The sequence below is a fragment of the Hylobates moloch genome, unplaced genomic scaffold (genome assembly GCF_009828535.3).
Source record: "Hylobates moloch isolate HMO894 unplaced genomic scaffold, HMol_V3 SCAFFOLD_47, whole genome shotgun sequence".
Taxonomy (NCBI): Eukaryota; Metazoa; Chordata; class Mammalia; order Primates; family Hylobatidae; genus Hylobates; species Hylobates moloch.
This window is the reverse complement of record NW_026652322.1, coordinates 608,754-626,240: the sequence shown is the minus strand read 5'-3', so window position 1 is coordinate 626,240 and position 17,487 is coordinate 608,754. Positions and strand designations below refer to the sequence as shown.

Sequence of the window (17,487 nt, the reverse complement as noted above, 5' to 3'; positions counted from 1 at the left end):
TCTCGCTCTGTCGCCCAGGCTGGAGTGCAGTGGCGCAATCTCGGCTCACTGCAAGCTCCGCCTCCCGGGTTCACGCCATTCTCCTGCCTCAGCTTCTCCGAGTAGCTGGGACTACAGGCGCCCGCCAACACGCCCGGCTAATTTTTTTTGTAGTTTTAGTAGAGACGGGGTTTCACCGTGGTCTCGATCTCCTGACCTCGTGATCCACCCGCCTCGGCCTCCCAAAGTGCTGGGATTACAAGCGTGAGCCACCGCGCCCGGCCGATGGAATCTAACTTTTAAGAAAACTTTATTAAAATGTAATTCACACACTATAAAATTCATCCATTTAAAGGGTACAATTTAGTGGGTTGCTTTTTTTCTGTATTTTCACAGAATTGTACAACCATCCCCAATATCTAAGTTTAGAGCATTTTTATCACCCCAGCGAGAAACCTGGTACCCATTAGCAGCTGCTCCCCATCTTCTCCCTCTTGTTTGTGCCTGGCTTCTTTCACTGAGCATAGTTTTCAAGGGTCATCCATGTTGTAGCATTGGTCAGTACTTCATTCATTTTTATAGCTGAATAATATTCCAGTGTATGAGTATTTTGCATTTTATTTATCCATTTATCAATTGATGGGAACTGTCTGTAACTAGATATTTGGTAATTCCAAACATCTTATTTTCCAACAGGCAGAGTAAGATTTATTACATGTAATAAACTCCAAGGGTCTATTAACTTTTTCATTATAACAAATTGTGTAAATATTGCTTTTAGTTAGTTACCCACAGTCCTTTTGCAGTAGAGATAGTTGTCTTGGTTTTAATTGGATTCATGATCTACAACTTTGTGTTCTAATCTCATGTCATTTTTATTATTTTTAGTTAAAGTAATTTGTTTGACTAAGTAACTGGTAAACAGTTCTGAGCTTTTTCAATTGTGTCTACAAATTTTAAGAAATTCAAATTATGTGCCAGATGTTTTTAGTAACAGCTTTGTTGTGGTATAATCCGCATACCATACAATTCCCATATTTAAAAAGTACAATTCAAAGTTTTTAGTATATTCAGAATTGTACAACCATTGCCAGAGTTTTAGAACATTTCGTCACCCTCCAAAAACACCCATACCCATTACAGTTCAATCTCCTTTTCCCCTCACATCCCCACCCTGCCAGCCCTAGGCAACCACTAATCTACTTTCTATGTATAGATTTGCCTACTCTGGGTATCTCGTGTAAAGAGAATCATCCAATATGTGATCTTTTGTGACTGTCTACTTAGCATAATGTTTTCATGGTTTATTGGTGACTAATATTCCATTGTATACGTATACGACATTTTATTCATCAGTTGATATTGGGTTGTTTCCATTTTTATTTTTTACTATTATGAATAATGCTGGTATAATCATACATGTATAAATTTTTGTGTGGACATATGTTTTCATTTCTCTTAGGTATATACCCAGGAGTGAAATTATTGGGTCATATAGTAACTCTATGTTTAACCTTTTCTTTCTTTCTTTTTTTTTTTTTTTTTTTTTTAGATGGAGTCTCACTCTGTATCCCAGGCTGGAGTGCAGTGGTGCGATCTTGGCTCACTGCAACCTCCACCTCCAAGGTTCAAGTGATTCTTCTGCCTCAGCCTCCTGAGTAGCTGAGACTACAGGCGTGCGCCACCACGCCCAGCTAATTTTTGTATTTTTAGTAGAGTTGGGGGTTTCCCCATATTGGCCAGGCTGGTCTCGAACTCCTGACCTTGTGATCTGCCCGTCTCGGCCTCCCAAAGTGCTGGAATTACAGGCATGAGCCACCGTGCCCGGCCTATGTTTAACCTTTTAAAGAACTGTCACACTGTTTTCCAAAGTGGCTGTGCCATTTTACATTTTCACTAGCTATGTATGAGGGTTCTGATTTTTTTCATATCCTCACCAACACTTGTTTTTGTCTCTCCTTTTGACCCAAAGATTTTTTTTAATTAATAAAACACTTTTCTGAAAATAAAGTATATTTTTTTAATGTGGGAAAAAGCAATAAGGCCATTGTTGTGCCCAGTCACGATAGCATTCCTGTCGGTGGGGAGACTCATGCACCGTTTCCAACTTAAGCACAAATCAACTCAAATGCATTTTAAGATTTTCTTCATCATTTGTATTCCTAGACAATTCTTAAATCTACTACCTTTTTTGCCACAATCTGCTACACATTCTGCCTTTTCAAGCACTAAAAGGACTCTAGGAGTCTTTTGCAAAGAAAGCTGTCATAAGAGAGGTGGTATCAACGTATTGTTTAACGGTAGTCTCAAAGACTTTCAGGGTAATGCATTCTGTGATTATAGAGATGAAAGAAACAACATCATAAAGTGAAGGTCATCTTCATTCCCACTTATTCTCTGTATATCTGAAATCAGAACATCCTAATAAGGGCCAAAATACTTTGTTCCTAGTTACTCTTCACCCTTAACAGAAATAAGTAAAACACCTAAAGATATGAGGCCCTCCTACCAAGGATGTCTAGTGCTTTAATTAAAGAAAATTTCACCTACACGCATACTATTTTTCAATTTGCTTTGTTTGGTGTCCTGGAGGTTTTTACATCCTGCAACAGTGCACAGTGGTAAAATTCAGAATTGATGAAAAGTAGGATTGGTTTGTTTGTTTTCAGAAAGTGAGACATTTGTAAAAGGGAAAAATGGAAAAGGTGAAACAAGCAGAATGTCTTTTTTTTTTTTTTCTTTTTAGACAGAGTCTCGCTCTGTCGCCCAGGCTGGAGTGCAGTGGTGTGATGTCGGCTCACTGCAACCTCCGCCTCTCAGGTTCAAGCGATTCTCCTGCCTCAGCCTCCTGAGTAGCTGGAATTACAGGCACGTGCCACCATGCCTGGCTAGTTTTTGTATTTTTAGTAGAGACAGGGTTTCACCATGTTGGTTAGGCTGGTTTCGAACTCCAGATCTCATGATCCACCCGCCTTGCCTCCCATAGTGCTGGGATTACAGGCGTGAGCCACCGCGCCCGTCCAGGATGTCTTTTTTTTAAATAGAGACAGGGGTCTCACTTTGTTGCCCAACTGGTCTTGAACTCCTGGGCTCAAGTGATCCTCCTGCCTTGGCCTTCCAAAATGTTGAGATTATTGATGTGAGCCACCGCCCCTGGCCAGGATATCTTGTCTGTGGGAGCATTCTCAGATCAGTCTTAGGAAAAAGGACAGCCAGCCCTTCGTATCTGCAGTTTCTGCATCTGCAGATTCACCCAACTGTATATCAAAAACATTTGAAAGAAAAATAGTTTCTGAAAGTTTCAAAAAGCAAGATTTGATTTTGCTGAGCAGCAAGCGCTATGCTGTGTCCACATGAATGAAGTGATGTGTAGGCATACTCTGCTGTATCCTCCCGCCATGACAAGAAAAATGTTACATAGTTACTGACAGTACAGTGTAGCAACTATTTACATGGCATTTATTTAATACATTGTATTGAGTATTATAAGTAATCTAGAGATGGTTTAAAGTGCACAGGAGGATGTGCATAGGTTATATACATATGCTACACCATTTTATATCAGGGAGTTGAGCATCCTTGGATTTAGGTATCTGAGGAGGCCCTAGAACCAATCCCCCATGGGAAACCAAGGGATGTGAAAATTGAGGGTCTGAATTTGTTTAAGACGATCTTTGCTGATGTATACACAGAAAGTCTTTGTGAACCCCTAGGAATGTATGCATCCCAATTTTAGACCACTGGTCTAAAAAGATATTGAAATGTGGTTTAGAACTCTGAAAAGAGGTCTAAGGTGAGAGCAAAAGCTGGGACACATGGGACTGAGATTTGGGTGCTGTTTAAAGCAGTGAGAGTGCTGAGGGAGATAATGTAAGAGAAGAGAGCCAGATGTCTATGGGGTGATTCTCACTTAAGGAGTGAGCGAAGGAAGAAGAGGCGGAAGTGGAGAAACCAGTGATGCAAGGGAGAAAATCCCATGGGAATATAAAGTTGTGAGACATAATAGAGAATTTTCAGTAAGGGTAGCAACAGTGTAGAATACAGGCCAGGCGCAGTGGCTCATGACTGTAATCCCAGCATTTTGGGAGGCTGAGGCGGGAGGATCACCTGAGGTCAAGAGTTCAAGACTAGCCTGGCCAACATGGCGAAACCCCATCTCTACTAAAAATACAAAAAATTAGACGGGCGTGGTGGTGGGTGCCTGTAATCCCAGCTACTCGGGAGGCTGAGGCAGGAGAACCACTTGAACCTGGGAGGCAGAGGTTGCAGCGAGCCGAGATCGTGCCACTGCACTCCAGCCTGGGGGATAGAGCGAGATTGTCTCAAAAAAAAAAAAAAAAAAAAGTAGACAGAGAGGCCAGAGAGAGTGAAGTCTGAAAGAAGACCAATCTTTGCATATACCAAATGCAGCAAAATCACTTCTGCCTATTGCGTGGGCCCATCTAGTTGGATTTAGATACAAAAACAGAAAGCCAGTGGTTTTATTCCTCATCTTTTCTTCCTCTGATCCTGTATACAGGCAGCCCCCGTGACACAGGTTACTGCAGTTTATGGTCTTTTCTTCTGTCTACCCAGGCATGGAGATGTCTTTGTGCTCTATCCTTACCATGTTCCACAGTGTTCTCTCTCCTCCTGTGGGTTGGATATAATTGAAATGTGGAGCAATGGGGGTACCTGGAGGGCAGGACCCTATAACAATTCTGTCACCTTTCTTTAGTTTTAAAAGCCTTGAAAAAAAAATTTTGGCAGAATGGTAGAGGCAAAATTGAGAATAGAAAATAATGATAATTGAAATTGAATGTGTAGTTAGTTGGTTGGGAACATAAGTATCTTCTGAGAAACTTGCCATTGGAAGAAAAGAGAGAGGTTGATTAGAAGAGAGGGTCAACAGAGGCTTTTGTTGGAAAGGGTGGTCCTAGAACGTATTTAGAGACAGAATAAAAATTCACAGAACAGACTGAAAAGACAAGAGAGGAGATAACGGAGAGAACAAGCTCACTGAGGAAGTGGGAGGGAGGAAATGGGGCAAGAATAGTAGACCAGAGGAAGAGGAGGAGCACATCTGTCTCAGAGTCAGCCACATTTTATTTGGGGCCAAGAACAAAAATAAAGTGACCGTGATCAGTAGGGCTTTAACTCCTTCTGCTGTCCTGCAGTTAGCTCTTTATGTATCCCGGGGTGTCCAATCTTTTTGCTTCCCTGGGCCATATTGGAAGAAGGATTGTCTTGGGCCACACATAAAATATGCTAACTGGCCGGGTGCGGTGGCTCACACCTGTAATCCCAGCACTTTGAAAGGCCAAGGTGGGCAGATCACCTGAGGTCAGGAGTTCGAGACCAGCCTGGCCAACATGGTGAAACCCCATCTCTACTAAAAATAACAAAAATGAGCTGGGCGTGGTGGCAGGCACCTGTAATCCCAGCTATTCAGGAGGCTGAGGCAGGAGAATTGCTTGAACCCGGGAGGTAGAAGTTGCAGTGAGCCAAGATCGCACCCTTGCACTCCAGCCTGGGTAACAAGCGCAAGACTCCTTCTCAAAAAAATAATAATAATACACTAACAGTAACAATAGCTGATGAGCTTTACAAAAGAATCGCAAAAAATCTCACTGTTTTAAGAGAGCTTATGAATTTGTGTTGGGCCACATTCAAAACCATCCTGGGCTGCATGTGGCCCGTGAGCTGTGGGTTGGATGAGCTTGAGTACCTCGTCAAAATTTGGGAACACTGATGGCCTAAAAATATGTATATTTCCTGTATGATTTCCTTAATATTTTAAATAATGTTCTAACCATCTCTGCTTTTAGTCAGCCTCATCTTGGAGTCAAGAGACTGGGCTCCTGACTTACTTTGTCTTTTCTATATGTTTTCTCTTCCACAATCCTAATTTTTTGTCATCTAGTCCCATAAACATTCTCTCTTTATCACCATTCTCTTCTTTAACCCTTAGCCTTACTTCCATTTCAGTGTTCTATTATGTAAGCTGCTAGTGACAATATTCAACTTAAGACTGCTTGGTAGGCCGGGCCTGGTGGCTCATGCCTGTAATCCCAGCACTTTGGAAGGCTGAGGCAAGTGGATTGCTTGAGGTCAGGAGTTCGAGACCAGCCTGGCCAACATGGTGAAACTCTGTCTCTACTAAAAATACAAAAATTAGCCGGGCGCGATGGTGGGCATCCATAATCCCAGCTACTTGGGAGGCTGAGGCAGGAGAATGGCTTGAACCCAGGAGGCAGAGGTTGTAGTAAGCCAAGATTGTGCCACTGCGCTCCAGCCTGGGCGACAGAGTGAGACTCTGTCTCAAAAAAAAAAAAAAAAAAAAAAAAAAACTACTTGATAATTAGCTTGGGCTGCTATGACAGAATACTGTAGACTGGGTGGCTTAAACAACAGAAATTTATTTCTCTTGGTTCTGAAAGCCAGGAAGTCCAAGATCAAGATGCTGGCAGATCCCATGTCAGATGAAGTCCCTCTTCCTCGTTTGCAAGTGGCAGTGTTCTCTTTGTATACTCACATATGCGGGTGGGGAGAGCCAGCAAGGTCCCTACTTATTTTTGAGCACTTATCTCATTCGTAACTCCACCCCTCATGACCTAATTATCTCCCAGAGGCTCCAACTCCTAATACCATCACCTTGGGGATTAGGATTTTAGGGGGACACATGTAGTCTATAACAATACCTAAAGCTATATTTTCTCATAATAACTAAATTTTATGTTTGGGACTTTTTTAGGTTTAGCATGAGCTTTAACAGACATAATCTGAAATACTATGTATTACCGAAAAAGCCTAAAAAGGTGGCATTTGATTGCCTAGAATGGATCAGAAAGCACCACCCATGTGAGTACAGCCATGTGATTAGCTGTCTAGAAGTAACAAATGTCTTTTTAGTACCACAATAAGATATATAAAATTGCATATTAAACATTCCTTTTTGCATTATGACAGCACTAACTTGCTCTTTATAGAGCAGACTATTGCAACTCTCTCAATTCTGGAAATTATAAAATCTCATTTGGTTTAATAACAATAAATTCTAACAAAAATATATTAAATACTTCCTCCTACACACGTATAACTTTTGGTTTCAATGTCTTTCCTCAGGCTTCTATCAGTGTTTGAATTATACAGCTTTTTGTTTTAGTGTCTTGTCCCAAGCCTGTCTGCCTTTGAGTTATATTAACTAAAATGAGATTCTGAAATTCATAGTAGTTTTCCACGTAACCCCCTTTCCGCTTTTCCATGGAGAATACTTTTGGTATTTCTATTTTATTTTTTAGAAATTAGTATACATATTTGTGTGGACAAATCAGTCAATAGAGATCTACCAAGAAAAAGTCAGTTATTGCCCCGCTCAGGCCCACCTTGCCCAGGCAGCTAGTCAATAGCTTCATGTGTATATCTAGACCTTTGACTCAGTCACAGAGAGATGACTTTTCCTTTAATACCTTTTACTTTCCATTTCTAAAAACAACACACATAATAATAAATATAATATATGCTCATTAAAGAAAATTTAGATGGCCAGGCACTGTGGCACACGCCTGTAATCTCAGCATTTTGGGAGGCCAAGGTGGGTGAATCACTTGAGGTCAGGATTTCAAGACCAGCCTGGCCAAAATGGTGAAACCCCATCTCTACAAAGATTAGCCAGACGTGGTGGCACGCACCTGTAATTCCAGCTATTCTGGAGGCTGAGGCAGAAGAACTGCTTGAACCCGGGAGGCAGAGGTTGCAGTGAGTTGAGATCGTGCCACTGCACTTCGGCCTGGGCGACAGAGCAAGACTGTCTCAAAAAACAAAAAAGAAAATTTAGAAAGCAACAAAAAGAAGAAACAAAAGACAAACATCACTCAATGAGCAAAATCACTGTTATCATGTTATTACTAATTTCCAGTATTTTTCTATTCATTTTTTTCTACTAGCATACTATATACGTTTCTACCCTTAATCTACTTTATAATCATGAGCATTTTCCCATGTCTTTTAAAAACTTAGAAAACGCTTTTGATAGTTGTAGTATATTTTGTTTCACAGTTCCCTTTATTTGTTTTCCTAATGTTGCTCATTAAAATCTTTGTAATTTTTAAAGTTTGAAGTAAAACTTTTGTTTATGTCCTTATATCACTTTATTTCCTAGATTAATTTCCTAGAAGGAAACTGAGTCAAAGGTATTTCTAAGACTCTTGATACATACTGCCATATGCTTTTGACAAAGTTTGTGCAAGAATGGCTTTTTTTTTTTTTTTTTTTTTTTTTTGACTGAGTCTCGCTCTATCTCCAGGCAGGAGTGCGGTGGTGCGATCTCAGCTCACTGCAACCTCTACCTCCTGGGTTAAAGTGATTCTCCTGCCTCAGCCTCCCGACTAGCTGGGATTACAGGTGCCCACCACCACACCTGGCTGATTTTTTTTGTATTTTTAGTAAAGATAGGGTTTCACCATGTTGTCCAGGCTGGTCTCGAACTCCCGACCTCAAATGATCTGCCCTCCTTGGCCTCCCAAAGTGCTGGGATTACAGGCATGAGCCACCGTGCCCAGCCAAGGATGGCTTTTTTATACCCACATGTATCTAGTGTGAAGTAGAGCCCAGAGTTCGTCCAGGTCCACCTCACGAGTCATTAGCAGCGACAGGATTAAAAGCCACATCTCACTTCCAGCGCACATGAATTCCTTGCTTGAATTATTCACGTGTGTGGTCTTCCAGCAGTATAAGAGCACTACGGGAGATCTATTCATGGTTCATATATTTCTGAAAACATAGTGTAAATTGTGTTGTTGTTTATGTTAAAAATTCTTGTTTCTCAGTACTCTTGGTTTCTTGGCAGATGATTCAGGGATAATTTACTGCCTCTCCAGGCGAGAATGTGACACCATGGCCGACACATTACAGAGAGATGGGCTCGCTGCTCTTGCTTACCATGCTGGTCTCAGTGATTCTGCCAGAGATGAAGTGCAGCAGAAGTGGATTAATCAGGATGGCTGTCAGGTAACATTTTTAAAGATAAACAAATAATAGAAATGATATTTTATAGCATATAACCAAACATGCACGTGTAGAATGCAAACTGTTTTTACCTCGAAGGTAGTAAACATCAAAATAAGACTGAAATTTAAAAAACAGATTTGCTTTGAGACTTCTAAAGTTGCTTTTTCTTTCAGAAAACAAAAATCTGCTTGAGATATAATTCACATATCATAAAATTTATCCTTTCAAAGCAAACAAGTTAGTACTTTTTAGTATATTTGCAAAGTTGTACAATAATCATCACTATCTAATTCCAGAATTTTTGATCACCATAAAAAGAAACCTCATACCCAGTCACTTCCCCTACCCCCTAATGCCTGGAAATCACAGATCTACTAACTATTGCTAACCTGTTTCTAGAGTTTATTACTCTGTACATTGCATGTAAATAGAATCATACAGTATGTGGTCTTTGTGACTTTTCTTTTTTTTTTTTTTTCCGGAGACAGAGTCTCACTCTGTCGCCCAGACTGCAGTGCAGTAGAGGGATCTCGGCTTATTGCAATCTCCGCCTCCCAGGTTCAAGTGATTCTCCTGCCTCAGCCTCCTGAGTAGATGGGATTACAGATGTGCGCCACCATGCCCAGCTAATTTTTGTATTTAATATTTTTAGTGGAGACTCGAACTGGTCTCGAACTCCTGGCCTCAAGTGATCCACCTGCCTCAGCCTCCCAAAGTGCTGGGATTATAGGCATGAGCCACCTCGCCTGGCCTGTTTGCTTTTATTTAGCATATTTTTTTCAAGATTTATCCATATTTTAGCATATATAAGTACTTCATGCCTTTTTATGGTCAGATAATATTCTGTTATATGGATATAACACAGTTTATCTACTCATCAGCTGGTTAGACATTTGGCTTGTTTTGTTTCTACTTTTTTTTTTTTTTTTGAGACAGGGTCTTACTCTTTCATTCAGGCTAGAGTGCAGTGGCATGTTCTCTGCTCACTGCAGACCGTACCTCAAACAATTCTCCGACTTCCCAAGTAGCTAGGACCACAGGTGCACCACTATGCCCAGCTAATTTTTCTATTTTTTGTATAGACGAGGTCTCCCTGTGTTGCCCAGCCTGGTCTTGAACTCCTGGGCTCAAGTGATACTCCTGCCTCAACCTACCAAATTCTTGCAATTATAGGTGTGAGCCACCATCCCCGGTGTGTTTCTACTTTTTGGCTACTATGAATAATGGCTTTGTGAGCATTCATGTACAAGTTTTTCCATGGACATATGCCTTCAGTTCTCTTGGGTAGACTTGCTGGGTCAAATGGCAACTCTTTGTTTAACTTTTAGAGGAACTGTGAAACTGCTTTTCGAAGTGGCTCTGCAGTTCTGCATTCTCACCAGCAATGTATGAGGTGCCAGTGTCTCCATGTCTTCGCCAATATTTTTTATTGTCCAGCTTTTTTAATGTGTTCGGCCTTGTGGGTGGGAAATGGTATCTCTTTGTGGGTTTTTTTTATTTCACATGGAAGACCACACACGTGAATAATTCAAGCAAGGAATTCATGTCACCCAGGCTGGAGTGCAGTGGCGCAATCTTGGCTCACTGCAACTTCCGCCTCCCGGTTCAAGCAATTCTCCTGCCTCAGCCTCCCAAGTAGCCGGAACTACAGGCATGCACCACCACACCCAGCTAATTTTTGTATTTTTGGTAGAGATGGGGTTCGCGATCGCCAGGCTGATCACGAACTCCTGACCTCATGATCCGCCTACCTCAGCCTCCCAAAGTGCTGGGATGAGAGGTGTGAGCCACCATGCCTGGCCCTCTTTGTGGTTTTGATTTGCATTTCCCTAGTAACTAACAATATTGGGCATCTGCTTCTGAGATGCGAAATTTGCCGTCACCCAGGTGGGTGGGGAGGAACGCTGAGAATACTTTATGAGAATACTTTAGGCATCTCTTTTTTTTTTTTCTTTGAGACAGAGTCTCGCTCTGTCGCGAAGGCTGGAGTGCAGTGGTGCGATCTCGGCTCACTGCAAGCTCCACCTCTCGGGTTCACGCCATTCTCCTGCCTCAGCCTCCCGAGTAGCTGGGACTACAGGCGCCCACCACCATGCTTGGTTAATTTTTTTTGTATGTTTAGTAGAGACGGGGTTTCACTGTGTTAGCCAGGATGGTCTCGATCTCCTGACCTCGTGATCCGCCCGCCTTGGCCTCCCAAAGTGCTGGGATTACAGGCATGAGCCACCGCGCCCAGCCTACTTTAGGCATCTCTTATTGTGGTAAATGCCAGCCTTGGATAGATCCCTCTAAATGTAAGGATGAATTTCAGCAAAACAACTAATAATTACTTGGAGCCAATGAAAAGTTTCAGCTCAGGAAAAAGTATTTACTTTGAAGATTCAGAGGAAAAATATCTCTCAAAATTGTTTTCTCTGGGAAAACAGAAAATTTTAGAGGATATCAGTTTAGTATCCCGAGAAAGATATAAGAAGACTTGATATACATGAACTAGCAACAACTTCCATAAGAAGATCACAGGGTGAAATGAAGGGAGAAATAAAAATCCAGTTTATGGCCAGGTGCAGTGGCTCACCCCTGTAATCCCACCACTTTGAGAGGCCGATGTGGATGGATCACCTGAGATCAGGAGTTTGAGACCAGCCTGGCCAATATGGTGAAACCCTGTCTCTACTAAAAATACAAAAATTAGCTGGACGTGGTGACGGGCATCTGTAGTCCCAGCTACTCGGGAGGCTGAGGCAGGGGAATCACTTGAACCTGGGAGCCGAAGGTTGCAGTGAGCTGAGATCGTGCCACTGTACTCCAGCCTGGGGAACAGAATAAGACTCTATGTCAAAAAAAATAAAAGAAAGAAAAATTCAGCTTATCCAAATAAGAAAAACAAAACTAAAAGCAGAATTATATATTAAGACACAAATGGAATGACTCAGTCTCGGTGGAGACAATAGAATCAGTGATGTAGTGAGTAGCTTGAGAATGCAAGGGAAAAAAGAGATTAAAATGGGGTGGGGTGGAAATTATCTTTGTTGACAAAGGAGGTAAGGATTCAGCCTAAGAACAGTAAGCGTACCCAAGCAAGAAAGCAGGATAATTGAAACAGATAAGTGTGTTATAAATAAATACGTAACAAATACCTGACAAAAATAATAGAAGACTGTCTTCAGAGTTGGAAGAAGGAAGACTGGGACCGAAGAATTTCATACCCAGCTCATTGTCATTTATGTTGAAACCAACAGAAGGTCATTTTCAGATATGCAAAAAGTTCAGAAATATATCACTCATTTGTCTTCTTGAAATACTGATTTCAGTCTTCCCAAATTAGTTTATATATTTAATCCAAATGCCAGTGTTTTGTTTTTTTGTTTTTTTCCCTTTGATAAACTTTTTCTAAAGTTTGCCTGGAAGAATATTCAAGTGAAAATGACTAAGAGAGTTTGGCAAAAAACCTAATAACACAGGAACACTAGTTTGCAGTACATTATAGGCAGATCAGTGGAACAGAACTGACCAGAAAACATGTAAAAACAATACATGATAAGGAAAAAGTTTGCAGGAAAGGGCCAGGCATGGTGGTTCACACCTGTAATCCCAGCACTTTGGGAGGCCAAGGTGGGAAGATCACTTGAGCCTAGGAGTTCGAGACCAGCCCAGGCAACATGGTGAAACCCCGTCTCTACAAAAAATACAAAAATTAGCCTGGCATGCTGGTGCACACCTGTAGTCCCAGCTACTCGGGAGTCTGAGGCAGGAGAATAGCTTGAACCCTGGAGGTGGAGGTTGCAGTGAGCTAAAATAGCGCCACTGCATTCCAGCCTGGGCAACAGACCGAGACTGTCTCAAAAAAAAAAAAAAAAAAGAATGATTTTTTTCAAGTACTTTAAATGATTATGTGTAGTATAAATAATCTACAGTGGAGATATATATATATATATATATATATAACTTTGATCAAAAATATGGTTAAAAAATAGTGAGGGGTTTATAAAAATCTAATTATTTCTGCTCTCAGACTAATTAATCCTTACAGTCAGAATATAATATTAGCCTACACCAGCTCGACAGACTTGATCTTGTTAGATTCAGGAGATAGAATAAAACTTGACCATTATTCTTCACAAAGAATGATTGTGGCTTTAAGTTTTAAAAGCACAGAAATAAAGAAGGAAATCACAATTAAACAAAGCCACTTTTCCCATTTTCAAGAATTAAGAGCTTTCAGAAAGAGTTGGCAGCCTCGCACCCTCATCTGGAGGCTGCAGGCGGTGCCTCACAGCCCTGTGTCTGCCCTAATACTCGGAGACGCACCTGGACTTCATGGAACCCTGTGGGTCATGCTTCCGGACCTGTTGGCTGACACATCTTGCTGTGCAGCCTCTCCACCTGCTCTCCATCAATAGAAGCTACGATAGTCTTTCTGTTTCCAAGGAGATTTGCCTTTGATCCGAGTGCCATAAATGTAGATGGATGACTAACTAAGAGTGCAGGCCACTCACCGCCATTCCTGGTGTTGATAAATGTACCACTTTACTGTCCACATACTCCAGAACTTGCAGTTCCTTCCGCTGGTACTCACAGTTGCTGAAATCATGTCATTAGCCTCAGTCTGCCTGCCAGATATTTCAGATGCCTTTGAAATACTGTTCTTGCAGTAGCAATTCATTTTTTTAAGTGCTAAAAAAACCTTGCAGTTTTATTTGTGAAATGTAATTTTGCCTGGAGACATAACATTTTGGTCTGGGTTAAATAACTCCTAAATTCGCAACTGAAATGGATATCCTTGAAAACTGATTTATCAAGCTCCTGAGAGTGAACTATCACCTTGCTTCCACTAAGTAATTTGTAAGGGCTAAGATCCACAGTCCCTGGTGTTTTTCCTTTTTTTGGTATAAGTAGCTCTCAGACTTTTATCCACATGAGTTTCCATTAAAATTGTACAAGCTTTGACTTTAAATCAGCTGATGAATGGAAGGAGTTGGTGTGTGATCAGCTGGTACCATTGGAAACACTGATGATAAGCAGTGGAGCAGGTAAGAACGCATTGTTCCTGAGCCATTGGAGGAACTAGCAGCAACGACCTCTGAGGAGACCTGGGAGCACCCTGGAGCTCCTGAGCAGCACGTTGCTTATAATCACTGACCTGGATATCATGACTGTGTGAGCAACAGCCCCGACACCTCAACAGCAAAAACAGAGAACAGTGGCAGCACATCGTGGGCTGACTGCAGTTGATTCTGGCTCTCTTACGTGAGAATGCCAAGTCATACAAGAAAGTGCCTGCCACGCTGAGCTTCTCTTTACCTTCTTGGGTTTTAATGGAATCGCAAGTTATCAGTATAAAAACTCATATTAGTTATACTAAATAGTGGGACCAAGTTAAGATATTAGGTTGTTATGTAGTGTGCATTTTAAAGTAAAACAAATGATAGAACTTTTAGAAGCGTCTATTATGAAAATGTTCCTTCAAGTCTGTGCCTTATGAATCTAATAAGCTTTTGCTTTTATTTCAGGTTATCTGTGCTACAATTGCATTTGGAATGGGGATTGACAAACCGGATGTGCGATTTGTGATTCATGCATCTCTCCCTAAATCTGTGGAGGGTTACTACCAAGAATCTGGCAGAGCTGGAAGAGATGGGGAAATATCTCACTGCCTGCTTTTCTATACCTATCATGATGTGACCAGACTGAAAAGACTTATAATGAGTAAGCTGGGCTCCATTGTAGAGACATTCTATCATCTTCAGTCTCATGATAGTAATCTACTCCTGCTATGGTGGTACTTCTGGTCCAGTTTTCCTTAAATAATCATAGAAAAATAGAGGTGTTTATACAGATTGGCAATTTTATTTTAGTTCATTTTTGTTATAAAAGTGGTAAGTGCTTATTATGTAAAACTCAAATGATACAGATGTGTACAAGGCAGAAAATTTACAAACCATGCCTTGTAGTTTTGCCCCAAAAATAACTCTAGTTATTGGTTTCCTTTGTATCCTTTCAGACCCAATTTCTGCATGCATTCTTGCATGTAACACGTATTTCAAACATGCAGGAAGATAAAAAGGAGAAAATAATGAGCTGTCATATACCCAGCACTTTGGGAGGCCGAGGCCAAAAAAAAAAAAATTTAGGCCCAAACAATTTAATAGATATTTAAGTCCTGATAACAGCAACTATTTGGGGGAAAAATACTCATAAACTGGAAGAAAAAATAATATTTTTTAAAAATTATTTTCCTTTTTTTTTTTTTTTTTTTTTTTTTTTTTTTAGAGACAGAGTTGCGCTCTTGTCACCGAGGCTGGAGTGCGATGGCACGATCTCAGCTCACTGCAACCTCCACCTTCTGGGTTCAAGTGATAATCCAGCCTCAGCCTCCTGAGTAGCAGGGATTACAGGCTCGCGCCACCACACCCAGCTAATTTTTGTATTCTTAGCAGAGACAGGGTTTTGCCATGTTGGCCAGGCTGGTCTCAAGCTCCTGACCTCAGGTGATCCACCCACCTTGGCCTCCCAAAGTGCTAGGATTACAGGCGTGAGCCACCGTACCTGGTGTTAAAATTCTTAAGTAACGACAGTTGCTTACTGATGGAAAGTATGCCACTGCTCTTCTCACACATTGGAATCAAATCAGACACCGCCACCCTCATTTCCTGTTTCACATTGATTTTCTTGAGATACTTCTTTTTATCATAGCAACTGCCAAAAACCCAGCTTTGCAAAGATAAGATATTGCTAATAGGAATGTAGCACAATCTAATGTTAATACCATTAACTACCTCAAGCTAATAATTTGGGTGATGTTCAACAGATGTTAGGCATTGCTGTGTTTCTCTTAATTTAAAATATTCTGTCTCTGTGAGTTCACCACAGCACCCCAGGGCTTGTTGGCGCACAATTTTGGAAGCATTGGTGTACTACTTTGACCTCAGATACTGAGATAAGTGCATGGCCACTGCCATAATCTCAGGCTCTGCTTCCTCGGGATGTTCAGTTCAGTACATGCTCGACTGATAAATACAGCAAATATAAGTCAAACCATCATCATTGGGGATAATAAAGATTTGGAAAAAAAAACCTAACATTTATTCCTATAATACTAAAATCTTGAGGATGAACATTAATACTCAGTTAATTATAATATAGAATGCCATGTTGACATAATGCTGTTAACAGTAATTTTCTTATTTAATATTTAAAGTTATATTAATCTATTCTAAATATTTCTATGATATGCTCTATTTTTCCCCTATAAGTATGTCTTACTATATTCTTCATCTCTTTTAGTGGAAAAAGATGGAAACCATCATACAAGAGAAACTCACTTCAATAATTTGTATAGCATGGTACATTACTGTGAAAACATAACAGAATGCAGGAGAATACAGCTTTTGGCCTACTTTGGTGAAAATGGATTTAATCCTGATTTTTGTAAGAAACACCCAGATGTTTCTTGTGATAATTGCTGTAAAACAAAGGTAAAAAAAGAAGTTTTAAAATTCTTAAAAATTTTTTTTCTCTTACTTTAAAAATGTAGATACAAACTAGATTGCAAAAGGTGGTCTCCGACAGATTAACAGGGGAAAGACAGCTTCCTTCCAGTAGTAATTTGGAATGGAAACATTTAAAAAGTAATTTCATGCAGTATCTTTTGTTTATAATTAGAACCCTGTTAAAAAATATACTGAACATCAGCATATCCAAAATATTGAGTTTATGTATGTGCCTGATGATTACAGAATATTTTGGAAATATTAATATGCAAACATCCAAAAAGATCCAACATGGGCAGGTAAAATATTTTAAATTTAATATATTGTTATTAATATATTACATTATATTAAAAATCTAATTGATTAGACTAAATATATTAAAATTGATGTTTTAATATTTTAAATATTTAATATACTAAAAGATCTCATTCTCAAAAGAATAATAACTAGCGTACTGTATGTTTGAATTCAAATCAATTACATTACTCTTTTTTTTTAAACTATAAAGAATAACAGTAACTGCTTGTGGATAAATTCACTATTATCTGTCCTAAAATACCCTTGGGAGATTGTTAAATTCAATCATTAGGTACTTATTTTACCTATCATGGTAATTCTACATTTTAATGTCTACTGTAACCTACTGCTTACTGAACATTTTCACGTTTGCTGTATTATTTACCTATCTGGGAGTATTAAACTTACATGTGCAAGATGCTGGAGAGCCACAAGTGACCATGGTATGGACCAATTCATAGACTGGAGCGGAGACTGACATACATGTGTTCATAGAAGTTTAACACTCTGGCTGGGCACGGTGGCTCATGCCTGTAATCCCAGCACTTTGGGAGGCCGAGGCGGGAGGATCACCTGAGGTCAGGAGTTCAAGACCAGCCTGACCAACATGGTGTAACCCTGTCTCTACTAAAAAAATACAAAATTGGCCAGGCGTGGTGGCCCATGCCTGTAATCCCAGCTACTTGGGAAGCTGAGGCAGGAGAGTCGCTTGAACCTGGTAGGTGGAGGCTGC

At 40.4% G+C, this 17,487-nt stretch overlaps 1 protein-coding gene across 6 annotated transcripts in view; it reads left to right on the top strand.

Annotated features, from left to right (window-relative positions):
* LOC116463647 (recQ-like DNA helicase BLM) overlaps positions 1-17,487 on the top strand; it is a 100,178-nt gene that overhangs the window by 60,828 nt on the left and 21,863 nt on the right. For all 6 annotated transcript variants that reach the window (XM_032146825.2, XM_058434788.1, XM_032146830.2 and 3 more), the window contains 4 exons: positions 6,713-6,819; positions 8,807-8,967; positions 14,478-14,673; positions 16,252-16,442. In XM_032146825.2, coding sequence (XP_032002716.1) covers positions 6,713-6,819; positions 8,807-8,967; positions 14,478-14,673; positions 16,252-16,442 — 655 coding nt within the window. The remainder of the gene's footprint in view (positions 1-6,712; positions 6,820-8,806; positions 8,968-14,477; positions 14,674-16,251; positions 16,443-17,487) is intronic.